Source organism: Nipponia nippon, unplaced genomic scaffold, assembly GCF_047370975.1.
Source record: "Nipponia nippon isolate SJK-2023a ecotype South Korea unplaced genomic scaffold, ASM4737097v1 scaffold_31, whole genome shotgun sequence".
Lineage (NCBI taxonomy): Eukaryota > Metazoa > Chordata > Aves > Pelecaniformes > Threskiornithidae > Nipponia > Nipponia nippon.
In genome coordinates, this window is record NW_028262349.1 from 3,558,244 (window position 1) to 3,584,148 (window position 25,905).

The window sequence follows — 25,905 nt, forward strand, 5'->3', positions numbered from 1 at the left end:
GCCTTCCCGCCCTCGCCTTCCCGCCCTCCCCGGCCACGTGGCCCCCGGGCGGCGCGCGGGAGTGACGTCACTGCGCGCCGCCGCGCGAAGGTCACACGCTGGGCTCGGAAGATGGCGGCGGCGGGGGCCGGCGGCTGCCGGGTGAGCGCGGAGCGGCGGCGGCCGCGGGAGCCGCTGCTCTCGCCGAGGGGCCGGGCCGGGACCGCGGTAGGGCGGCGGCAGACGAGGCCGGGCCGCGGGCGCCGCCCCGTGAGGCGCGGCCCGGAGCTGGGGATGGCGTGAGGGCGAGCGGCGGGGCTGAGCGCCTCGGCGGGGCCGGGCCGGGATGGCGGGTGCCGCCCGGAGAGGGGGCCCGGTGCCGGCTCCCTGCTCTCCCCTCCCTTCTCACCCCCTGCCCGGCCGCACCGGGGCTGCTGGGGCACCGGGGCTGCTGAGGAGGGGGCACCGCGGAGGGACCGGCCCTGCCCGGCTCCGGCCCTGCCCTGAGGGCTCTCAGGCCCGCAGCGAGGGGCAGGTGGAAGCAGGCCCTGGCTCCTCTCCCCTGTGTCCCTGCCTGCGCTGCCATCGAGCTCAGCAAGGGACAGCCCAGGCCACTTTAGCCCAGAGGGGTCTTGGAGCCTGCAGAGAGCCGTCAGAGAGCTGCCTCCATGCTGAGCTGCTCCGCTGCTGGCCGCTTGTGAGGTTTAAATTTAAACATCGTTTTTTCCACTGTGTTGAGCAGGTGAATGGGTGTGTGAACTGAATGCAAAGGTTCTGTCTTTAAAAGCCACTTTGTAGCGTGACATGTTGTGAAGGTGGTTGATCTTTTGTGCCCAAAGTTAAACCTCGGATTAAGGATTTCTGCTCAGTAGCATGGAAGAAATGTGCCTGTCGGTCAAGAACTGCAATCAGTTAAATCCAGCAGGCAGTCTCCCCCAAGTTTTAATGCTGTTCTTACAGTTAATACAGATTTTTAAGGTATACATATAATATCTAGCTTATTCTTGCTTGCTGTAAAGCCTGGCCGCAGTGATGACTTGGGCAGCAAGGTTCAAAGACAGGCTATGGAGAGCATTCCCTTCCTTGATGTAAACTTGACACTTTAAAGTTCAGCAATCCAACTTAGGTCTAACTCCAGAGACAATAAATAAGGGGAGCTGAATTTAAAAGACGTGACTTATTAGAAACGTGGAAACCAGCGAGTTAACGTAACGCGTGTCTTTGGGCCAGCAGGATCTGTGGGGCAATTACGCCAATGCCTCTTCTCAGATGCAAAGTCTGGGTTTAGCCTGTGGTGTTTGGCAGTGCCGTCTCTGAGGCCACAGGGCTGGACAGTGTGGCTCTTTACAAAATCTTTTCAACACCTAGGAGCCCGATAAAGAGGTGGACATGTTAAAGTTAGCTTGGACACAAAATTAAATATTCTCAGCTTGCAAATCATTTTCTAAAGTCTTTTAATGGCAAAGCCCATTTGATTTGTCCATGTTTTGTTTTGTGGGTTTTTTTTTATTTTTTAGGGTGAGCGGTTTGAGAGCTGGTCTTGCAGAGAAAGAGCTTGGGTGGCACGATTTGGTAACCCGGGCCCATCCAGAACAGGAGGTTAGTTTGAGGTGAAAGGTGCAGCTTTTGCCTGACTGGAGGCCAACGAGAGGGCAAATAGATTTTCCCAGGCTGTGGGAAAGAGGAGCTAGGTGCGTGCTGAAAGCCTATTTTAAGGGAGTAAAGGCAAGAATCTACGAGGTCTGCATAGTCTGCTTTCGGTATAGGATAATGGACTGAAGGATGAGCCATGCAATGCAAGAATTTGCAGGTTGTGATCTCAGCAAGGTGCAGCAGAATTTCTCGGTGATTGTTCTGTGATCGAGTGTATCTTCTCTGTTCTGTGACTTGAGGCAAAAGGTGTTTGTCTCTGACTTCGGGCAGCACAAATATATACAGAGGTGTCCTGGGTTTCCTCCACAGTTGGGAGAATGTGTGGAGCCAGTTTTCCTAGAAAAAATGATACGCCTCTCATCGCTAACAGATGTTTCAACTCAAGGATGGATTTACTTGTACATCACCGTTTTCCTAAAATCAGGGTTCTGTGAAGCACGTACGTTTTCTCAAGTGGCTGTGAAAAGTGTATTGCCCTGCTTTGGACTGCAACTTTGGTTTTATCAAAATTGACTTGTAAGTGGATGTAGTGCTGCTCAAATGCATAATAGAGGTTTTTATGCATGACTTGGTCTCTTCTCCCAAGTAACAAGCGATAGGACAAGAGGGAACGGCCTCAAGCTGCGCCAGGGCAGGTTTGGGTTGGATATTAGGAAGAATTTCTTCCCCAAAGGGCTGTCAGGCCCTGGCCCAGGCTGCCCAGGGCAGGGGCTGAGTCCCCATCCCTGGGGGGATTTAAAAGCCGGGGAGATGTGGCGCTTGGGGACGTGGGTTAGTGGTGGCCTTGGCAGTGCTGGGTTAACAGTTGGACTCAATGATCTTAAAGGTCTTTTCCAACCTAAATGATTCTATGATTCTATGACTCTTGGCAAACCAATCTCTATTGTTTCTTGGCAGCACTTAGGATGCGTTCCCAGAAGACCAGTGAATGTTGTCTATTTGCAGTATTCTTTCCTTTCTTCCTCGGCTCTTTAAGACTGCTGTCCTCTTGTATTGTGCGCTAACCTGATCTTATGTTTTCATTGCAGAAATGCCTCATCAGTGGCATATGGCTTATATCCAGAAGATACCCAGTTCCTGCAGTCCACAGGGGTACAGTGTACAGGATGAGCAGGCCTGTTTTAGAGATCCATCAGGTTGGTTAACGGCTGCATTTTTTTTATTTCAGGCTGAAAGTGGTTTCCCATTAGAGTACTGATCTATTAGTTGTGGATATATTTCTGAGAAGCACCAGTTCTAGGTTGAAAGTTTCCACTTTTTAAGATATATCCGATGAACTCAAGGAATTTTGTAGTAGCCGAGTCCAAGTCACAGAGTTCAGGAGTGGTGCTCACTTCATCTACCAAATTGTTTAAGCCTGAACTAACCTCTGGAGTTAAACTTCCTCTGGAGAAGCATCTTTTTTAGTGGCTGTATAGATGTCCTTCACAGAGGATTAGAAATGTGTTGGACATCTGGCTGTTTTGAGAGTAGGCTGCTGCTTTTTCAAGGTAGCTGTATGTTTTCCACAACATTTAATGCAGAAGTGACCCAGTGCTTGGCTTAAGTAAATCGACCTGCTGGCTTTGATACTTGTTTAATTTAATGTCTCTTTGGATTCTACAACATGTAATGATTTTCTTTAGTCTAGATGCTACTCTTCTGGAGGAAGAAAGGGTTTTATATCAGGTTTTGTGGAGAACATCAAACAGGAATTAGCAAAAAACAAGGAGATGAAAGAAAGTATTAAAAAATTCCGAGATGAAGCTAAGAAGCTAGAAGAATCTGATGCACTTCGAGAAGCAAGGAGGAAATATGTAAGTCTTCCTCATGAATTCCTTTGATGTTTTCATTGCCCAGTCACTGAGCTATTACTGTTCTGAATGTAAATTTGAGTCTTTCTGCAAATGAACGGTTTAGTTCAGCATGCCTATTTTTATGAGAAGTTCCGCTTGGCTGGAAATACTGACTGGTAAATGGATGCCTTAGAGTGGGGTTTTTTTGGGTTTGGTTTTTTTTTTTTTTTTAGTGGAAAATCATTCCAGTAGACCCTTCACTGGATTTCCCAAATAATGAGCAGATAAAATAATGAGACATTAAATTTAATGTTGGCAGTATTTAAATACTTCTTTTGCATTCTCTGAAGATCTATAAACAGCACTACTTGCAAAAATGAAATGCTGACGCTGGTTACTCGAGTAGTGTGCTCCCTACGATGGAGCTCTTTTTGCCCTCAATTACAGTGTTAATGGGGTGTGCTATGTGCTAAACTCTTTTTGAGTGTTTTCTGTCTCAGTTACATGCAGCATGGTTTTTTTTCCACAGAAAACCATTGAATCTGAAACAGTGAAGACCTCAGAAGTGATTAAAAAGAAACTTGAAGAAATAACTGGTACAGTTAAAGAGGTAAAACGCAGCTATGTAAGAACCTTTCCCTAAGGCAGTTCTGCTCTAAGGTTATGCGTTTTGCGTGCATTTGAATTGTCACCCTTTCTTTTTTCTTGGGGAAAGGTGGTTGCTATTCCAAAGGTGATCACTGTTCTGAATCTCTAAGGCCAGAGACATTAACAAAATTGCAGCAGTGGTGTATGATAGATTCCTTACTCAGTGTATGGTCAGAGGACAGGCGCTGTGTCCAGTGATTCCTCTCAGATTTGGAGACTGGAGGTGGTCCTTACGGTTCTGCATTGTCTAACAGTAAAAAAAGCCTCAGGGTGGTTCTTCCCCTGGAGGGCAGTTAGAGCAATGCTGGAAGATCACCCTGGAAAGTTGTTTAGGAGATGTGATGCCCTGCACACTGGCACTTTGTGCTACTAATGTGATAGGCCTTCGGGCTTCTTACTGCGCGTTGAAACAGACTTGCAATGTCAGAGGCTCTGGCTGTTGTAAGCAGAAGTGCTGGTGGTACAGTGGAAGTGCTCTCCTCTAAGTTAGCATTCTGTAAGTGATCCCACGGCTCTGCATGTCTTGGGAATAACAAAATGCCTGGAGGAGCAGGCATCGTTCATACCTAACAGCTATGAGTGTCTTCCATTCTAGGCTCAGACTTTAAAGATCCCTGTGTCTATGCAGATTTGCTTTTAAGCAACTGAATTCAAGTTTTTTAGGATGGGACTAAGAACGGCAGCTTGTGCTCATCTACTTCATTCCTTGTCTGAGTTCATCCAGGCAGCAGATGTGTTCAAGTGTTTAGTATGCTTTGACTTTTATCTCTGGAGTAAATTTCTGAGTCTTCCTGATAGTATTTTAAATATGGAATAAAGCAGGTGCACGTGGCACCTGTAGAAGCTGAGCTGCAGTATCTGTGAAGTCAGCTGATACAAAACTGGGCTATCTGGGCAGTCCTCAGTGGGGTGCAAGACCTTTTATTCCTTATTCCCTCTTTTCTGCCCCCTTCTCAGCGTGGGCACCATTGTGAGTCCACGTCCATTCAGCGTCTCCCCCCATTGCTTCCACAGGAGACAGGGAACAACACCCAGGACAGGGCCTGCTGCTCTGCTAACCCAGTGATTCCTGCGTGCTCAGACTGCACCGGCTGCTCTGAGTCCCCAGGGCTGCCACGAGGAGGAGGAGGAAGAGGAGGAGAGAGCAGGTGCAGGAGAGGACACTGCCGGTCCTGCTCGCTCCTTTGTGGCAAAAGAGCCTGCTTGTCAGCTGGCTCTGAGACCTGCTGCCAGGTTTATCATTAGCCTTCCTTCTGCTGTAGGCCTGTCAGCACCCAGGAGGTGGCACTGAGCTAGAAGAGTCAGAGAAGGGCTGTCGTTGCAGTGTCTGCCACCCTGACGGTTACTCCCAGGCACCCGAGTCTTGTTTTTCCCTCTTACTGATTAGAGCAATTGAATTGCAACCAGCACAGACTGAAAACTTACGGCCGTTTCTCTTAAAGGGGGCACAAGATTTTCCGCAGTAAGTTACAGCTGAGAGGTACTTTAGGAGGCCATTCCTTATCTGTCAGCTGAGGTGTATGGACTTCATGCTTGTAGCTAGGCTGCTCTGGAGCGGAGTGAACTTGGCTGTTTTCAGCAGTGGTTTAAGACCAAAGCCGGTGTTGGTTGTTCCCAACACTTCCAGTCAGGTGCAGGATCCCTGCTGGGAAACAGCCAGCCAAACACTGGACTTAAACCCTCTGCAATATGAAGTTTGTGTGGACCCGGTCCCCGCTCTCTGCTGTGCTCCTTCCCTCTCCTTCTGTCTAAACGTGCCTTGGTGTCGCGGCTTAACTGTGTACAGTTATCAGCTGGATGTAATGCTCTTTGCCGATGTGGACATAACCATTATCTTTTCAGTACTGTTGAGGGTGCTGTAAGCATCTTTATTAGCCAAATCCCGTTGCAAAACAGGGAGAAGCGTTTGGTTCTGTTATCCTGTCATTTCTCTTCCTCTGAGGCTGTGGCTTGTGGCCCATCCAGGATTGGTCGCCTACTGCCAGTGAGATTTCCGAGATCCTCGAGGATCTGATGTGTGCTGGTGCAGAAGGAAAGGGTGACCAGCTACTGGCAGAGTCCTTTTAACCTCTTGCATATGAGATCCTGGCTCTGGAAACACAGCCACAGTGACATATAGGAAGATGTTGGATTGAGAAAAGCGTTTCCTAATTTTGCAGGAAGAGTGGCGTAGCAGAGAGCTATCTCAACCACTTCTCTACCTTCTCTTAAGAAGCAAGAAGTGCCTGATTGTTTCAAAGGAAAGGGCTAGGGTATTTTAACTGTGGCATCATTGGTCCTTCTCTTTGATATCAAGAAAAAGATATATTTTTTCTAAATCTGTGGGTAGCAGCTATTACAAATGCATGTGGTCCCATGACTAGCCAAATTTGTTGTTCTGCACAGAGGTGTGGGATAATGCTGCAGTGCCAGGCCCCGGTGTCCCGGTAAGTCTCCCCTGTGACACGTAACTGTGTGTTCACCTTAGGCTTGGATAGTCTTGTCGTGTGTGCATTAGGAGGTCTTTAGCATTCACAGAGAGGAGTTACTCAAAATAATTTTTCGTCTGTTTCACCTGAAATGACCTGTTTTTCCTGTTTTGTTTTGTTGCAGAGTTTGGATGAAGTAAGTAAGAGTGATATTGGCCGAAAGATAAAGGAGGGTGTGGAAGAAGCAGCAAAAACAGCAAAGCAGTCTGCGGAGTCAGTGACAAAAGGAGGGGAGAAACTAGGCAAGACAGCAGCCTTCAAAGCTATTTCTCAGGTACGTAAGTCCTGTGCCTCTGTAGGACCCAGCGCTGTGGATACAGCTCATTAACATGGAAGTTATGTGCGAGCTTGTGCTGAGTATAAAATTAAATGCAAAACTTTTATAGCGAGACCTTGTGAGCCATTGGAATAAGCTGATAAATTTAGGAAATGTATTTTGCAGGTCTAGCATTCACTCAACAACTCTAGAAAAGTGTAAGTCTCGAGTAGCTGAGCTTCTGCTAAAATGTGTTATTGGAAAAATTGGTTGCTGTGCTTGTGGAGTAGGGTAGTAAATGTCTTCTGTAGACAGGTACTGGCAGTACTCTTGGGAACTACTGACTGACAAGCAGGCACGCTTAAAGCTCTCCTTTTCTAGAAAATATATAAGCGCTCATATGTTTTGATGTCACCCAATGAACTGGCAATTAGCCTAAAAAGAAGTGTCCCCTTGACTGGTTTCTCATGCCTCCTCTGGGGGCTTTAGCCCTTGTACGAGGAGGTGCCGGGCCAGACGCAGTATTGGTCGCATCGGTCATGTTGGTTCCCCTCGTTCCGTGTTTCTAATAAGACATCATCTGCTAAAGGTTGCTTCTAGCCACAGCTGCAGATCACATTATACACTATTATTTTTTTTCTTTTTCTGTAATGAAACCTGTTATCTTGCTCCAGCAGCCTCCTAATCTGAGAACTGTTTGTTCCTTCTATGAAGCGGGCTGCCAGGTCAGACCTTATAAGCAGGCAATGATTTTATAGGACCTTAAAGTAAATTTTTTGAGGCTTAAAGATTTGTTTTCCCTGTAAATGGATAAACCTTTTGATTCATTGTCAGATTTAAGTTGCCTGATTCACAGAGCTTTTATAGGCTGCAAGCAGTTCTTGTAGCTTTGCTATTCCTTCTAGTATGTATGTAGAATTAGAATATTCATTCTACTGCTTCAGAAAACCAAATACGTTATCTTAGAAATCGTAGTAGTAGTCTCATTTTGAGATCCCCATTGCTTCAGTATTTAGGAGATATTTTATTTGTGTAATCTAGAGTTAGGTGGTATCCACGGGGGCTTGTGTCTTGTTCTGCTCTCTGCCAGGTCCCTCAGGTGGTCTTTTATAGTCAGTAGGAACAGACTGAGCTTTGGAGCTTTTTATTTGCTTATCCTTGATGTTTAAAGTCACTTAAATTCCAATTTCTCCTTCCTATCAGGTCTCTGGCATCTGTTCTGTCTAGGCCCTAAGCACTGCTGTAACTTTCTTCAGGAAGGAGTCACATTGACTTTCAGTTGGGGAGGACAGCTTATACTGGCAAAGCCGCGCTGGACACTTGGTGTGTTCACCAGAAAATTCCTGCATAAAATGCAGTTGAAAAATAACAGCCCCCATAAAGCCACATGATGCTTTGGGCTACGTAACTTACATGTCCTCAATAAAAACGCAGATTAAGAAAAAGCTGCATATAAAGTATATATAAAATCCCTTTCTGCCTGCATGTGTCTAGTTGTGATAGGAAAGCGTACTGACTGTGCAACAGATCTTTTGTAGGTACAGTCATTAGCAAAAGTACTGCTCAAACGCTCAGTAATAAAAGTAGAGCAGCCGAGATGAAGGAGAAACACTAAAAATGCCTTTTAGTCACAATCCCTATTGAAGTGTACGACAAAATTCCCAACAGTGGTTGTGGTAAGATGCGGCTTCCTCTTGGCAAAATCTGAACTAAGGACGTAGCTGTTCACTGACGAGATGTATACCAGTCCCCATTTATCAAGTCCTTTTTCTTCACGTAGCCTCACCCAGGAGGGAGAATATCTCCTGTCTCTCCTTTAGTATAAGCTGAACTACTGTGATTTTTTTTCACAGCTCTTCTCTGGCAAAAACAGTTTGCTTCGAGCTCTTTTCTCAGCTAGATGGTGTGTAGGATTCTATAAAAAGTGAGCCTCCTTTTTGTTCTGGGGAAAGCAATACTCCCGTTTGTTTAAGCTTGGGCCTAGAACCTGGATTTTATTGACCTTCCAGGTGGCTTTGCAGTTAGTTGCTGGTGTCCTGAAGTCTGTCTTTGCCCCTGCTTTTGGATTCTAGGAATCATTCTTCCTTTTACCTGGGGCTTGTCATTCTACCAGCAGCTGCTGGCTGCTGTTGAGGGCTGATAAGTCTGCCTTCCTCTGACTTGATTTATTCCGATTCAGACTCTGTAGAGGTTACCCCTTATCAGCCGTCAGGTTTGACCGTGTCCATAGCTTCTAGTATATTGTTTGGGTTTTTTCTTCAGGTTGATTTCAATACAACCACCCATTTGCTGTTAACTTCTTGAGCAGAAGGCCTTGGTACTGGTGTGCTTGTCAATAGACATCAGCAAAGAAGAATTTGCTGAGTAAGGGAGAGGAGAATAACCCCTGGTCTCTTAGCTTTTTTTTTTTTCCTTTTTTTTTCCCTTTTTGTTTTTCTTTTTAACAGAAGCTATTTTCAGTTTCTGGGAAAGGGTGGGGGAACGGTAAATCAACCTAATAGGGATATTTTCCTTTCAGGGAGTAGAAACCGTCAAGAAGGAAATAGATGAAAGTGTTTTAGGGCAGACCGGTCCTTACAAACGTCCAGAGCGACTACGAAAAAGAACAGAATTCTCAGGCGAGAGGATTAAAGAGGAGCGAATATTTGAAGCTAACGAGTACGTATTGGATGTAATTTAGGGTGAATATTTGTGTCTAATTCGATAAAAACTTTAAAACTTAACTACAGGCCAGGGATGGTTAAAATCCAAGTGCTGAAGTGAGGCTGTGGGGTGAGGCGTGACCTTGTAGAGCAGGTAGGCCTGAGAGCAAATTTCAAGCTTAAGTTGATGGCACTGAATCTTCTGATAATGAAACTGGGCACTTAAAATTATAAAATGGGTACGTAATGTTCTGAGATGAAATTTTGACTTGCACGTGTTGTGTTTTCTCAGTCCTGACATCTTGCTATTGAATTATGTTTGGCAGGATGGAGTCTGAGCTCCTTTGCTTCCTCTACTGCCTTGCTCCACTAAGTTGTGTGTCTTTTATGTGGTGTGCCAGCCTCAGTGATACTGCATGCCGCAGTGATATTCGTCAGGATGTCCTCCTTTTTATTCTCACTCGGGTGTAAGTTACTTGTTCACAAGTACCCATCCATGTGTTCTGCGCTTTCTAGGGAGGCCATGGGTGTGGTGCTGCATAAAGACTCAAAATGGTATCAGCAGTGGAAAGATTTCAAGGACAACAATGTGGTCTTCAACAGTAAGTGTTCCAAAGACAAAGGAGTAGCACATTATTTTCCCTGTTCTGATTCTTGCTGTGTTGGATCTGACGCCATCTGTGCAACTAGTCTCAACATAATGCAAGTCATAGCCATTTTTTTTTTTGTTGTAGCTGTTGCTGTGAGGTGGTGTGAATGGGAGGTAGGCGTAGTTGACAACACTGCAGCTTTTCCAAGCTGCTCCATCTGTGTTTGGACCCTTCCCCCAGCCAGGCATTGTTTTTGATCAGTCCCTGCTCCCTGTAGTTACCAAAACCTGTTTTTGCCATTGCTTAAAGAGAACTGAACTTTGTTCTTTTTTTCTATTTTTTTTTTTTCTAGTCAGATCTACTCTGGCAGTGGGAAGAGGCCAGGGCATGCATGCATGCGTGTCACCAGGGAGAGGGCAGGCGGATCTCTTCCTCCTGACCTTGAGCTTATAACGAGGAAGAATCTTGTCTTCAGTGAGCTGGTTTCTGTTGTCATCTGCTTAGAACTCGGGAACGTGTGGGACTTTGTCTCCTTTCTGTTTTTATTGCAAAACCTAAAAATACTGAATATCTGTACTGCAGTGGGCAATAACTTTTGATAGTTATCTAGACACTTAATGTTTCTGAAAGGCATAAACAAGCCTGAGAGCAGAATCCTTCAACAAATCAAAATAATCGCTGCCAGGGTACTGCAGGGTAAACGACTTGTTAAGGAACAAAAAGATTGTGTACAAGTGCAACATATAATTAACTTTGGTTTGTGTTTCTTCCCAACTTCTTTTAAAGCAGAGCTCCTTGGGAGGTATCCAAGAATGGGTTTTTACATCCCGTTTGTTAGCCTTTCCAAGGAGAGATGCTCATAGCTCCTAAAACTCCCCACATGTTGCATCCTCCACTCCCGTGCCATCTGCACGAGCTCTGTGCATTCTCTAGATTTTATGCACATTTCCAAGACTGGTTTTGCAATTCAGGCAACATTGCAGATGTGGCTGCACCAGGCTTTACAGCGTGTGCTCTCCCTTTGCGTCCCACCGGTACCAAGAACACTCTCTGATTTTTGGAAGGAGCCTAAGCTTCGGGGCAGGATTCCAGTTGTTAACTGACGTGGTGGGAAGAAGCTTCCCTGCAGGGCCCATTATCCTGCAACTACCTTCTGCGGTTCTGGTCCGCCTGATGAAGTCCCGAGACAGATAATGGGTTGATTGAGCCCTTAGTTTGTTGCAGCAATGCCTGCTTGCTTAAATGGCTTTTTTTGGTTGTTTTGTTTCACCCCCTGCCCTTTTTTCTGCCTTTGAGATTTTGCTTTGCAGGAGTTCTCCTTCCCCATCAATGACTTCTGTAGTTTTGTGACATGCTTGGCTTGCTTTCTTATCGAGGTTGAGAAGTACATAGAGCTGCTTAAAAACGGCATCCTTACTGATGTCATGCTATTTTATTAAAAATTGGCAAGGTTTAAGATCTGTTCTGGATTTCTCCCTCCCAGTTAAACTTTCTGGGGTTGGTTTCACATCCTGCTACCCCTTGTAGCAGACTGAACCAAGGGGTGTAAGCAGACTGTTACTGGTGTAAGCAAGCCTAGCGTATTTTCTGTCTGAAAATCTGCATAGAAGGTCCAGAGTTTCTGGCAGCTGAAGTCAGAGAAATCATCATTTTCCTAGTGACAGTTATTGATATTTAAGAACATTGCAGGAAGATGAGGAGAAACGTAACTGTTGAAATGGAAACTTGGTAATCAACAAAGAGATTTAGAAGAGAACTAGCAGGTTTGATCTGCAACCCATTGCATGTTGTCTTCTAATTCAGAAATGTAGTGGAAGGACACTGCTGCTCATATCTCCTCTCCTTTCAGGGTTCTTTGAAATGAAAATGAAGTATGATGAAAGTGATAACGCATTCATTCGAGCTTCCAGAGCTGTCACAGACAAAGTCACTGACTTAATAGGTAATGTTTCATCATTGCTGTGAAAGTGCCTCTCCAGCCTTTTAGCTCTGTTCCTAGTGACTGTTAGTGCTGTTGTCCTCCATGTGTTACTAACCTTTGGGACAGATTCTGGAGCTTTATAATATTTTGCATGGATCATTATCCAGTATCGTGCAGTGTGGCAACCTGCTACTGGATCAGAAGTACAGTGTGATGACAAATGCTTGTATGAGATAAATCGCAAGCATAACCTAAAGTCTGCAGTTGTTCCCAGGTGACTCTTCCTTCCCTCTGGTATATAACCAAAGGCCTTTCTCTTGTTTTCTGACGACGGTTGTTGTGCCACCAGTCTCACTGATTTGTTTTATTAGGTGGATTGTTCTCGAAGACAGAAATGTCTGAGGTTTTGACAGAGATACTCAAAGTGGATCCATCCTTTGACAAAGATCGGTTTTTAAAGCAATGCGAGCGTGATATAATCCCCAATGTCTTGGAGGTAAGGTGAGGGTAGAGTATGATGCATTTGTTTTATCTTTTTCCTTTACTCTAACATGGAAGATCTTTTGTTTTCTGATGCTAAAATTAAAAGCTGGGACAGTATTTGCTTCTCAAGCATCCAGCTTTGCACAGAACGTGAGATAACCTTGGGAAAAGGAAGTTGGATCCCACATAACAATTTAATTTAAAACCATATTTCATAATTTAGTAGACTGGGAAAATTTTTTTCTGGCCTCAAAAACAACTAACCATCTTCTCCCATGAGAAATGATACGGGCATCAGAGGGATCAAACTGAAGTAGGTGAATAAACAGTACTGGGCAAATGATGATATCAAATACTGATAAGGGAAAGAATGTACTGTGTGCTACTGGATTCTAAGTGATCTGTAACTGCTCGGGAAGAAGACCAGGTCATGACAAATGGTTCAGTGAAAATATTTCTGGCACTAGTCAAGGAAGTATGTAGAACTTCATATTTTTAAAGACTGAAGTATAAAACCACTCAGAGGGTAGCACTGATGAAGGATGTGACCTCAAGTGTAAATGGATGTAGTTCCTCTCACTGTGACAGTATGTCAGAAAAGACAGAGTGAATGTAGGGGATTTGAAGAAGTACAGCAGAAATTGTTTTGAGAGATTTGTATGAGACTGGAAAAAATGAGGCTTGAAGAGATAAACAAATGCTAAGTGTCATTTTTCTCATCCCACAAAACAGTGCAGTGAATGGTCTTATCTCAAATTGATACATGCTAATACACATGTAGAAATATTTATGATACTCCTAGTCATGAGGTAGTATTATAGGATGGATAAAAAATAAGGTGATGCTTACAGACAGAAACATTCAAACTGATGCATAGTTAGGTTTTGTCACTGCTGTCTCTGCAGTTGACTGACTTGCGTATCAGATCTGTGACTGGAACTGTAATGTCGGCAGTGAAACAAGACAGACCTGTCATGGTGAATCTGCTTCTCCGAACGGTGCCGTGTCACTAAAGCAAGCTGCAAAAAATGGGCTCTTGGCTCTTGGAGAATAAATTTTCCAAAGGAGAGTTTTTTTCAAACTGTAGGCAGCCAGCTTACAGACGCCATCAAGTATGAAGATTTATAGGCGTTGTACTGAAAAACACCCTGGCACATGAAACTAACTTTATTTTGAAATCTGCTAAATTCCCAGCATCTGTCTTGTTATGAATTCCAGGTGTTTATTACACAGTGTTTTAAAGAAAAACCTTTTCATGAGTTGCGGCGTCATTCTTCTGTTCATTCTGTGCCCTGAATTTTTCAGAGTCTTGGTAACTGTAGATCCACTTCTGGTTTGTGCTCCTGCTTCTGTTAGGATTTCTGGGTAGCGTGCGTTCTGCTGACTTTTTGGACAGGAAGGTTTCAGATAGCTTTTGTCTTAATTATCGAAAGGTTTATGTACATCTGATTCAGTACGTGTGTGTTTATGGAAGCTTTTATTGCCGTTCCTCTTTGAAGCTCCAGTCCTTCTTCAGGATTTCACAAGATGTAGGATTTAAAGTAGTTTGCTGCTGAAAGTGCTGATAATTTCAGCTCTCTGATATAGGAGGTGTTTTAAAATGTTCATATTTTATTTGATTTTCTCTTTTAGGCTATGATGTCTGGAGAGCTTGATATCCTCAAAGATTGGTGCTATGAAGCGGTAAGTAGAGCTACTAAAAATGTCTGAAAAGGTTATGATTCTCTCTTGTAAGCAGGTTTATTGTGCTTTCTTGGCTTGCAAGCTGTCCAGCTGTTCTAGCCATGATGTTGCGTACCTGCTTTGCCCAGCTGCTTCCCCATCTAGCATGTTCATAGTATAAAACACTAATGCAGTCAGGTGTACATGCTGGGCTCCTGGAATAGTCTGGATATGACAGGAGAGCTGTTTGGAGACAGTGAATCGAGAGCTAAGCTCAAGCTAGTCTTAACTAGCTCCAGTTCTGCACTGCCACTCTTGATTTGGATGGGCTTTACTAGAGCCTGTATGCCAGATATGGGGTGAGAAGGTGCAGAGCTGACCCAAAAAGGTGATGCTTTTCTGCTTACAGAATCAAGTTGTCCCTGGAGCTACTACACAAACACAACTCCACTGCAATATCCCAGCAAATAATCCTGACAGGCTGAAGTTTTTCTGAAATTGCAGCATTTCAGAAATCTGCAGCCTGGATAATCTCACTGCAGAAAACTGAATTTTGTTTTGTTGTACAAAAACTGGTTTTGTTTTTGTACTGGGGTAGATTTTCAGTATTGGATCCACTTCTTGCAACCAATTCATATTCACTGTTTCAACTCAGTGATTGTATTATTGTCCACTTCAGGAAAGCAGATCCTTTCCTGACAATGTAGATGGACACTTGTTCTGGTCTTCACTCTGCTCCAAAATAATTGTGTTGTAGGCAACACAGAGCCATAGTTGTTCTGTTTCTAAAGAATTTAATTGCTTAAGTGAACGTTCTCCTTACTGATCACCACCACCAGAGGGCTGGAAACGCACACGCTGGAAGAGGCAATTTTTTGTGTTTAATTTTTGGTGATTAACATCTTTGTAACAATATTGCAGTATGTAAGAGTAAGAGATTTAAAGCAGTCTGAAAGTAAAGGAAGTTCTTTATTGGTTCAAGCAACCTTTGAAATGACACCATAGAATTCCTCTCAAATCTCTAGAGGGAAGTAGCAGATTCACTGCAGTTTATAAGACAAAAAGCAAACCCTTCTAAGCTTGTTGTAGTTACAAATTAAGCTCATAAGTCAAGAATCATCTGTAAAATAAGCCAAGGGAGGAAATGGGAGCCCTATTAATGAGCATCCAGGAGATAAAGGCTCTTGAACAGAATCATACCACCAGTGTTAAGTTTGTAATACTGGTCACTAAAGTGTTGGAATACAGACCAGTAAGGCAAAAACTTAAATTAAGTGGCAAGTCTAGCATCCAAGCTGCAGGTTGCTGCCAGCCCACTGACTTAGATATAGTTTGTGGCTCGTAGAGCTGTGCCTGCCTACTGTCCTCAGAATCCCTGATCTGTAACTCCAACTTCGCTCTAGTGACTTTGCCAGTATAATTCTGTAGGATATTTGCATTTAAATGCTTGTGATGAAGGTTAGAAGATCCGCGGTGGGGAGGTGGGTAGGGACCGCCTCCTGTTTGTTTATACCTGCCAAGAATGTGGGGATAATGCTGGAAGCAAGTAGAAATTCACTATCCCCAACCACAGTTCTCGAGGCATAAATAATGAAGCATATGTGCATGTGCCTAAAAGGAGCCAGGAAATGCTGGTCTGCCTCCAGGGTCTGGCTGGGTATTAGGAGAATAGCTCGGTTCCCAGACTGTTTCTCCTTGTCTGCTCTCAAATCAGAATCGCAAGTGCCTTGGCTATCAGGCGCGCTTGGTGTACGTACTCTGTTGTGAATGATGGATCTCCTGTTCTGTCCAGGAGCGATGGGATTTTTAGTGAGAATTTGGTTGTGTGAAGCCCAGAGCATTTGATGTAGCTGTTTGATACCCTGCAAGACATACGTGTTCAGCATATTTGCAAAAAACTGACTTTTATTCTTACCTTTTTTGATGGTTCTCTCTAAGCAGAAAATCCCTTTTTCTTTGTGACGGAACAAATTCAAACATGTAACGTAAGTTTGTTGCTTCATTTAGACTTACAGTCAGCTTGCTCATCCAATCCAGCAAGCCAAAGCCATGGGTCTCCAGTTCCACTCCAGGATTCTTGACATTGACAACATTGATGTGAGTGTCCTTTTCTATATTTTACCTTGGGGGATGAATTAGAAACTCAAGACCTGAGAAGGGGTTTTCTTCTTTGCTCTGACTGCTGTTTGGTTTTTTTTTTTTGCCTCATGCTACTCTGGTATTTGCCATTTCTGCTAACAGACCACCGCTGCTGGAAGGGAGAGCTCATGGGACGGATTCACTACTGTGTGATCAAGCCTAAGTTATAGCATTGTGGTTTGTCTCCTGTCTGTCAGGGCACCTTGGTCTTAGTCACCAGCATACAGATTGAGAAAGGCTAATAATAAAGGCAAACAACACTGACCCAGTGCTTTCATGAAGGGCTTTGTGGGTGCCTACCCTGGATGATAATGCGCAGCACTGCTGTCGCTCAAGGTTGTGCCGTGCAGGCTGGTAGAGAGGCTTAACTGCTGTTCTGGGTGGCTCTCGATGAGTGGGGAGGTAACGGCTGTGAGGGGAGCCGCTGCTGCCTTAGGAGCAGTGTTGGTAGCTGGGGACTCTGGCCAAATGTCTGCACAGTCGTAATGCTCTCCGCCTTCCCCTTTATTGAGGAGCCAGAGGTGTTATTTTTGCACTTAGCGGTAAGTCTACAGTAGTACTTCCATTTAATTAAGTCTTTAGTGTCATCTGTCACTGGCGCCCCATTTTCTTTCTTTCCTTCAATGGCAAAGGTATCTCAAAGAAATTACCCCCTTTAGTCAGACCTTTCATCTCCCATCGCCAGCTCTGCCTCAAAGGAAATGTGCAAGGGGAGGAAGGGAACAGGGCAGCTGTACACTAGTGCTTTAAAACGTGCGTAGAAATAGTCTGAAGTCAGATCAGCCGTTTGCCTTTGTCATCAAAGGTGCTAACTCAAAGGCAGCAACATTCACTACATGCTTCTGTTGGAACCAAGTGTTACGGTATACTAGTCCAATGTACTGCAGCTGTGCGGTATTATCCTCAATAAAATGATAACGCTGGATCCATTCCGACAATTACCATAAAGCCAGCTGCAGGGTCATTCCTGTAGGAACAGAGAACACAGAGCTACTTAATAGGGGTCTAATCCCAGAGGTGATCTGGTCGAAGGTAAGGAAGTGGAGGACTGGAAACTTTCAGGTAGAGATGGAAACGGAGCATGGTGATAAAAGGATGCTGTTCCGAAAGTGAGAGCTGTTCCAGATGTTGGGTGTATTGGCTGGCCAGATGTTTCTTACTTGCGGTCACACCCCTGCAAGACGTGAAGTCAGGAAGAATTCAGCAGCCATCATGGAAAAATGAGAGAACAAAGCCTGATGCTTTTGGTGGTTTGCTGAAAGGAGCAGTACTGATGGTGAATTATCTGCAGCCCTGTGCAGGAGTCTCTCTTTTTGTGCCCACATCATTAAAAAACTGGAGTGGGTACAGGAGAGCTCCAGAAACATCTGAGCAAATGCCCTACGGCAAGAGACTTAGTTTGACCTGTGTAGCGCTACGAAAGAACGGTGGGAACTGACTTGATTAATGACCACGTCTCTTCACAGGGAGCAAGATCATCTACAGGGCATCTCCTAACACAAAAGGCTGATGTCTGGTCCTCTTCCTAGGACTGTTTTGCCGTTTGGTCTTGATAGGCTCCTCATTTTCCTCTCCTCCATCTGGGTTCAGAGGAAGCTATTCCTACCTCTTCGCTAGCTCTGGATATTAACTGCAAGCATGTGCCAAATGAGCAGGAAAATTTCTGTGACATCTGCAATTCTCTTGATTATCTTCAGCAATAAATAATGTGGTCTAACAAAATCGAAGTGATGGAAGTAATAAACATGATTGGTTTTTTCTAAGCATCTTATTTAAATCAAAGGTTTTTCTGTGTTGTTAGTGTCTAGGAGACTTGATTTCGTTGTACGCTAAATAACTTTTTTCCTCTGTAAGTGCTAATTAGTATAGAGCTGTGCACAGATTCTGAGTGGTGGCTGGAAAGACATTTCGTTATTAACTTGTTTTAGCTGCCTGTATTTTCGCGTGAAGTTTCTCAAGAAAATTGATCTTCTTAGCTGGAAAATGATTGATATGGAACATAAATGAGTGCAGTTCCTGTTATGCTGTCTGTATTGCAAGAAAAGGGGATGAAGGGTGTTTTGTGTTTAAATTTTTAAATGCGTTTCCCTAGAGGAGATTTATGGGAGTATGTTGAGTGATCTCATCTGGAAAAACAGTTCAGTGAGTTTGGAAAAAAAAAACCCCAGCATTTAGAAGATTTAAGGGAATTCACATGCTGCAATGTTTGCAGCATTAAAATTAAAATCAAGTCTTTCAAACATAAGCATCTGAACTCATGTTCCAGGTACTTGCTTAGGCACTCTCTACTTCACTAGAGAACCACTGCCTTTCAATTTAATGGCATTTTGGATCCTTGATATTTCTTAGGACTATTTATTTGACTGCCTAAATGTAGTTTTAAGTATGTGACTTGTGAAACAGGGTTTCTGAACTTAGTGTGGGAGGAGTGATATAAATACTGTCTTGATTATAGAGGTTTTTTGGGATCGTAATACTGAAAAATAAAGCAATACCAGTATGGAAGTCTTGGTGCCCGTAAGGGATACAGCCTAGTCAGTGATACGGTCTTCCTCCTCCTTGAAACCCACATGCAAATTTATGTTGTCAAATTATCAATGCCAAGCGTTGTCGTATAAAATGTCTGTCATGGAAATTGGTCTGACAAAGAGCTGTGAGATCTGGGGTTTGATACTTGGGTGGAAGGCGTTAGGCATTGCTGCATGAGTCAGGCCAGTTCCAGAAACGCAGCGTGAACTGGGACGGCGTGAGTTACTGCAGAGCTGGGGAACCGATTCCCTCGGGTTAAGCAAAGGAGCATTGCGGTAGTGTGGAGTTTGCCTCAGGGGAGAGTAAAAAAAAAAAAAAAAGTGTGTATATATATATGCCTTTGTGAATTATGGCTTGGTCTTGTATCTGTCTCTTGTGATACATCCTTTATTATGTGATAAAATGCAATGTTTTTGAAACAGTATCTCTCATATACAAAAGATTATAATCATGGTACCTTAAGTTTGAGATAGTGTGATTACCTTTTTGGGTAACACAGCCAGTAAATCCAGAGATACTCAGGAGCAAGATATTATTCTGTAGCATACTGCATTCCCACAACAGAGGCAGAGAGAGGGTTGTATTTTTTAAGAGTACAACTTTGGGAAACAAAACTTAATTCTCCATTCCTCTTTGCATTTCAGTTAATAAGTTCTTTAAATATTTAATGGTGTGACCTTAGAATAGAGAAAAAAATCCTGTCAAACAAAAGGTTTTCACCTTGAAGTCTTTCTGTCACTTAGTTCTTTAGCTCTTAGCTCTTACCTAGTTCAGGACAACTTCATGTCGAAGAGCCATTTAAAAGCAAGAGAAGAAACTTCAGTTTATGTACTTTCTTCAGAAAATGTAATTTTTTTTTAGGATCAGCGTTTCTTTTATTTTTTATTTCAAATTTGGAAAGAATGGAACAGAGCTTGTTCATGTTTCCCAGATTTTTAGACTTGGAAAAACTATGAAAACTTTCAGAACAATTTCGGGAAAGCTTTTAAGTCCAGGGAAAGTTTCTGGGAAAATGCTTTGCAATAACGTCTACAGCCTCTGTATTAACAGAGTGGTTATAACCTGATTAAAATACTCGATTGAGCTCAGGGAGAAGATGGGATTGTTAGCTGTGTCAAGCCATAGCAGTTGTGTTAAATACTTGATGCTTTTACATAAATCTGCAGAAATCTGTTTTCTAATGGAATTTTCTTTCATTGCAGCTGGCTATGGGGAAGATGATGGAGCAGGGACCAGTATTAATCATCACTTTTCAGGCTCAGGTCGTGATGGTAATTAAGAACCAGAAAGGGGAAGTGGTGGAAGGTGATCCGGTAAGTGGTGCTCATCGGCTGCACGCGGTTTCCCTGGCTCCCCTGGTCGCCGTCTCAGTTGTTACGGATTCATCTGGGTGCATCTAGAGCAGGGGGTGTCCACACGTCCTACGTTCACTGGTATGCCTAATACTGCATCTTGTGGGTAAGGTCTTGGTTCAGCTCAGCGTGGGCTATTTATTCCTGTCAGACTCCAAGTGTTACAACCCATTAATTGAGAATTATCCTATATGAGGAGAGTTTGCAAACATCTAGAAAGGACAGAGGAGGGCATATTTGAAATTCACAGTGAGGAGAGGAGCTGGAGCTATGACCACAGGCAGTGCTTGCCCTTCCAGTTGTTGCTGTGCCTGGCCAGCACCCTCCCTGCCTGCAGCTCTCTCCTGTGAGTTCTGCTCTTTTGGCACCCTCTGGGCCAGAATTGAACTGTCCTGCTGTCGATTAAAGCTCCATCACACAGCTTCCACCTGATCCTGTTCTTTTTTCCTCCCTTTTCCTTTCATAAAGGGCACTGTAAGAACAGAGCACAAAGATGTTTGGTAAACAGGGTGGGAGCTGGAGTTATTTCAGTCATTTGCAGGAGATGGGGAAAATCACTGCAAACAACTTGAAGCAGAAGTTCATCTTTTTGGCTGCTGCCTCCCTACAGTAGCACAAAATATCTTACAGCACCGCAAGCTTTTACTTACTGAAACTCTGCCGTATCCGGTTGTGTTAAATGCTGTACATGGTACAGGCTTCTAAGGGGAACCTCTGACACAGAGTGGTTTGTGCAGCAAATCTCTGGCATCTCTGTGGATTGTACTTCCCCGTGCTTTAGCTTTTAACGCTGCGAGTCCAGCCAGCCTGCTCTGTTGTGAGTGATGCTAGACTGAGCCTGTCAGAGGTAACCACAGAATATGCTTGTTACCAGAGTTAATGACACAGCAGGCTCGAGGAGCCTGTGCGTTTTCTGGAATACCTCTGTTCTCAAGTGGCTCGCTGTCCAGACAGCTCCAGCTTGCATTGTGTCTGTGCAATGTTTAAGTAGCTTAATGATATATAATGGGGGACATTGTGAGATGTCTGGAGCTGGCAGTTTCTAGCAGGCTTCCATTAAAATTAATACATGCATTTAATAAATATTGGCTTTTTGCGACCATTCTCTTTAGTCCAGGCTGTAAGTTTACAAAAAAAGGGACTAATTTTAATGATGGGGCCCATCTGGACTGATATACAACCTGTCACATCGACTGCAGGGGAGGAACAGCTGATATAGTGATTTCTTGCATTAAATTACTGCATTCCTAGAAGATAGATATTGATGTGGTAATTATTGAACAGGATATCAAAGTCTGTTTGCTGTCTGGTTTCTCTGGAGCAGCAATAAATCAAGGAGATGCATTAAAATTCTCCATTGGAAACAAAACTTCAGCTTTAATCAAATGTCACATGCAGGCTGACTGGTAACTATGATTTGGTGTTAACTGCTGAGCTGCTCCTGCGGAGTATTGAACAAATGACATTCTAGAGAAAAGGAGCCTCAAATTGTAAACTCTCTAAATAGAAATCATATGCTTGTAATTGCTGCAGTATTTTACCTGGTTGCAATTGTTCAAGATCCCACCGCTGTGCTGCAAGCTCGCCCCCGGTGAGATGTGGGGAGACCAAGCAGCCTGTGGCGGGGCTGGACCAGGTGTGGTGGTGGTTAACGTAGAGCATCCCCATGGAGCAGCACAAAATCAATCTGGGAAAATGAGGCCTTAGCCAGCCCATCGAACAGTGCGGCGAAGTCAAGGGAATCTTTTTAAAATTAGGTCCTGAAGGACTGTGAGACAGGACGCAGTTTGTCATAGCAGACTGTGGGATTAAAGGACAAATTTTCGCCTTGCATGCATGGCCGTGATAGAAATCTGCCTTTGGAGGCCGCACGTTTGCTGCCCCACTTTCTGTGAATATATGCAGCAGCATGCACTGTACATTGAGGATTAAGATGTACCCTATTAATAAAATCACAGATCAGAAAACCAGAAATCTCTCTGCTTCGGAAACACGTAATTTTTATGTTTTATCACGTCTCATTTCCAGGAAGAAAGCTGTGGTACTTGTTCAGTACTGCATGCTGCGAGATCACCGGCGACTCTAAGCTTAATCTGCTCTTCATCCCTTCAGAAATCCTATGTTCAAGAACATAAACTTTTCCAGATGTAGCAGAGCTTCGATGCTGAAGTGTATGATTAAATTGCCTTTCATACACAACCTTACAAAATGGCCTTTGAAAATCACGAATCGCAAAAATCATACAAATTAAGGTTCCACTGGCATTGTGTTGTTGTATAAATTGTATATTATATATGGTATAAAATCAGTTATGTTACCCACTTCACTTTGAGCTTATACTTAGTGTTCTATAGCTGTGGCTAGTACATCAGTGTACAGCCTGTCTTGAGCAGGCGAAAGTTTTGTTCTTTTTCTTCTCTTGTCCCCTCTGCTCTTCCTTCTGACATATCCCAAACATCTGTACGACTCAAGTTTCCAATCCCTTTTAACACTTCTGAGCAGAGCTGAAGCAAGTTAATCTTCTGAAACACGGAACAAGAAAAAAAATGACTTTATGATGTGTGATATTTCTAAAGCATTAGTTTTCTAATGACTGGTCTGGTACAGAAAGTCTCCCCCGTCACATTTGTGTACCTAAATTGTAACCTCTAGATTCACACATTTGATCAAAAGTGTAGTAGTTAAGTACACATCTGGGAGCTGAGCCGATGCACAGTCTGATCCCTCAGTGATACTTCCTTATCGGAGGGAAATACTCTCCATGGTTAATAGTTAAATGATAAAATCAAAATAACCTTTGATTTGCAGAATGGCTCTGTGACGCCGTGCCAGATTCGGGCTCCTGGTGGCCCAGTCTCTGACGGGCAGCGTCACCTCTCTCCTGGGAGAGGCTCAGGCTTTGTCACAGGTAGCTGCGGTGACTCTCCAGGGAGTTGTTCTCATAAGACCGTGAGTGATGGCCTCAGGATGTGCTGAGAAGCAGCTTTCATCCTGATTCACTTACTAAGAACAAAACTGCTGGCATTCTCCTTACAGGCATCAAGGATGGAAAAGCTCTCTTTCGGTCTGTAACCCCGTACGGTGAAAGCACTGCCTGCCCAGCAGAGGTTTGATTGCAGAATTAGTGTGTGTCAGCAGCTAACGCTGTGGCTGGGCTTGGTGTGATCTGATTTGCATTGATAAATGTTGTTTTTTTAACTGTGTCTCTCCTGAGTGATGATAATTTCTGGTTAATTTGGGCTGCTCCAGTTGAAGCGTGAGAGCTGGTGATGTAGCTGTGGGGGGGACACCGCTCACAGGCTGATGTGGGAGAGGCAGAGTTACAGCCCCAGGAGAAAGCCTAAACTCGACTGAAGGTTACAGAGAGCAGTACAGCCTGGCGGCCGAACCAATTTGAAACCAGAAATTTGTATTTAAAAATAAGGTCAAATATTATCAAAGTCGGCAGTGGTGGCAGTTAATGTATGTCAGCTAGAGATATTTGGAAACCTGAATTCTGTTTTTGGAAATCAAAAGTTTATCTGTTCCTGACCATGGTAAGTTTCTGACCACAATTAGTAGATGTTGCTGGAGCTATCCTTATTCGGGACCTTCGAGCTTAGAACCAGAGAGCGGAATCGTAAGAACAAACCCTGGAGGAAGTGGGGAGCATGCCCCCATCAGCTCTGAGCTAGGAGGTCTGTGACCTTCACGCACACTCTAACGACAGGATTTTCCTTCCAGGACAAGGTTCTGCGGATGCTGTACGTCTGGGCCCTCTGCAGAGACCAGGATGAACTCAACCCGTACGCTGCGTGGAGGTTACTGGACATTTCCTCATCGAGCACTGAGCAGGTTCTCTGAGAAGAATTCATCCAAGGGCTTCCCGCACCTCTTCTGAAGCAACGCCGTCTCTGAACTTGCACCAGTCTGCTGTCTGATGGACTGTGGGGGAAAGAGGCTAGACTGGTTCCTTTTCAGAAGAACAGGCTATTTGGTGTGCCCTCGTTATACCAATCCCTGTAATGAACTGGACGAGTCTGACAGATCTGCCTTACGCTTTGCCGTGTAGTATTGCACTGTAAGGATGTATGGTAGATGTCAACGTGAATGGTCTAAGACACTAGCGGCTGCTGTTGGCTCCTTTTTTAATTGTGGCTGAAGGAGGCTGGTTTGGGTCCTGTATGTTTCCCAGTGCTTCCAGTGATGGACAGAGGTGGGTACTGGAAAGTGAGATGTGGCAGGTCTAGTTCCCATCTGCTGTCATCCTCTGGTGGCCTCAAAGCATCCCTGAAAAGATCTTAGAGGTGCTTTTAAGGCATGTTGGTCTTAGCTAACGTACATCTCTTGTACAGCGTTGCACCAACGAGCCTTCTGTTGCTGCAGTGTCTTGCACTTTACCAAACCAAATACAATCAGGACTTTGCACAGGACTCTCTGTTGGCGTGGAGCGGAGTCGGGATGGAGGCGCTGGCATCATCAGGCAGGTTCTCGAGGCCAGTTGCAGGGGTGGAGTTTGCTGCCAGTGATAATATTAATATATCCACGGCTTTGCGGGGGAAACATTATTGTTTCTGGTGTTCTTTTCATTGTGTCAGCTGGTACCAGTAAAGAGCGCACGACTACATTTCTCGGTTGGGTTAATCTGATGGCGTGGAGGAGACAAGGCTGTAACTGGCTACGAGGGAGCAGGCAGAGTGTTACAACAGTGGTCAGGAGGAGGGATGGACAGACACCAAAATAAGTAAATAAATAAATAAAATGCAATAACAGGTAGAACATCACCTCTTGGAGCTCAGGTATTTATTACGTGAGATGAGAAAAGAGGATGCAGTTCCCACTCCTACCGTGTAAAGTGCACTACGAGCGTGGTTTTCCTCGCCAGATGGACCTGTGCTTCAGGGGGATGGCGCGCCTGGCCGGGGCGTCCCAGGTAGCGCTTGGAAGGCGTCGGAGGGCGAGCTGCTGGCACGCTCACACGGACTCTCGGTTTTGGGCTTCTGCGGGAGGCTCAGTTGGAGAGCTGTGATGTGGGTCGATTCGTCAGCTGCCTCCTCTTAATGGAAAGTGAGGTTGGGGGGAAAAAAATTGATCGTGGAATAGGAAATCAAAGGAGTGATCTGCTGCTGTGGTCTGCCTGTGCACAAAACAGGGTGATGCAGGACAGCGCTTCCTTGAGATTATGATTAAAGAGAATCATTGCCAGTTCTTCCTTCTCTTCTCAGTGTCCGGATCAGTTCCTTTGAGTGTAAATGGGATTATCTCACAGCCCTTGGGTGAGACATTGAACTCCAGCAGCTTTCTTAGAGTGAGAGGCAATGAGTCTGCCCTGTCCCCCTGGACGATGCCCAGACCCGCTGTCTGCCTGCCACGCTCGGGATTTCTGCTGCGCTCAGGGCAGGCTGCGGGGGGACGTGGTCCCTGCTGCCTCCCTCATCACACAGGTTTCTCGCTGGTGCTTTTGCCAGTGAAATAATTTCAGATTTTTACACAAATGTCTTAAGCACTAGTACACAAACTAAAGATCTGAACAGAATAAATTCCGCAATGCAGAAATCGGCTATGAAATGGGGAATCCCTGTATCTGACTGCCTTCGGGGAATGGTGGATGAATGTTTGATGGGGGCTTCGTTCAGCGAGGCTCTTTCTGGGACAGATCCCGTCTAACATCTCTGCACACCAGCTGTGTCGTGTGTGCAGAGACTTCTCCTTCATTTGAACATCTGGACCGCTGAGTGCAAATGCAGTGTTGACAATGAATGTCTTTGAGGTGCTTCTTGAACCCCATCAGGGATGGGCAAAGTCTCATCGCCAAGACCGTGCAGAAAT

The 25,905-nt window shown here is 44.5% G+C and overlaps 1 protein-coding gene across 6 annotated transcripts; it reads left to right on the forward strand.

Annotated features, from left to right (window-relative positions):
* The first annotated feature begins 61 nt into the window (after window positions 1-61).
* On the forward strand, window positions 62-25,301 carry TIMM44 (translocase of inner mitochondrial membrane 44). 6 transcript variants are annotated; one of them, XM_087768924.1, is made up of 13 exons: window positions 62-141; window positions 2,661-2,768; window positions 3,258-3,428; window positions 3,937-4,017; window positions 6,648-6,797; window positions 9,298-9,437; window positions 9,938-10,023; window positions 11,861-11,953; window positions 12,304-12,428; window positions 14,048-14,098; window positions 16,085-16,174; window positions 19,948-20,058; window positions 23,821-25,301. In XM_087768924.1, the coding sequence occupies exons 1-13, from the start codon at window positions 112-114 to the stop codon at window positions 23,938-23,940; spliced, it is 1,356 nt and encodes a 451-aa protein (XP_087625050.1). In that variant the 5' UTR covers window positions 62-111; the 3' UTR covers window positions 23,941-25,301. The 6 variants fall into 6 exon arrangements, 5 of the variants coding, with proteins under 5 accessions (XP_087625050.1, XP_087625049.1, XP_087625051.1 ...); XM_087768922.1 differs by lacking the exon at window positions 62-141 and adding an exon at window positions 249-676; XM_087768926.1 differs by lacking the exon at window positions 62-141 and adding an exon at window positions 576-681.
* The last annotated feature ends 604 nt before the right edge of the window (window positions 25,302-25,905 follow it).

Excerpts from the sequence above, each read along its gene's own strand:
- TIMM44 (XM_087768922.1), top strand. The coding sequence starts at position 326 with ATGGCGGGTGCCGCCCGGAGAGGGGGCCCGGTGCCGGCTCCCTGCTCT. Across the intron at positions 2,769-3,257 it reads CTGTTTTAGAGATCCATCAG|TCTAGATGCTACTCTTCTGG; the intron begins GTTGGTTAACGG and ends GATTTTCTTTAG. Across the intron at positions 20,059-23,820 it reads AAGTGGTGGAAGGTGATCCG|GACAAGGTTCTGCGGATGCT; the intron begins GTAAGTGGTGCT and ends TTTTCCTTCCAG.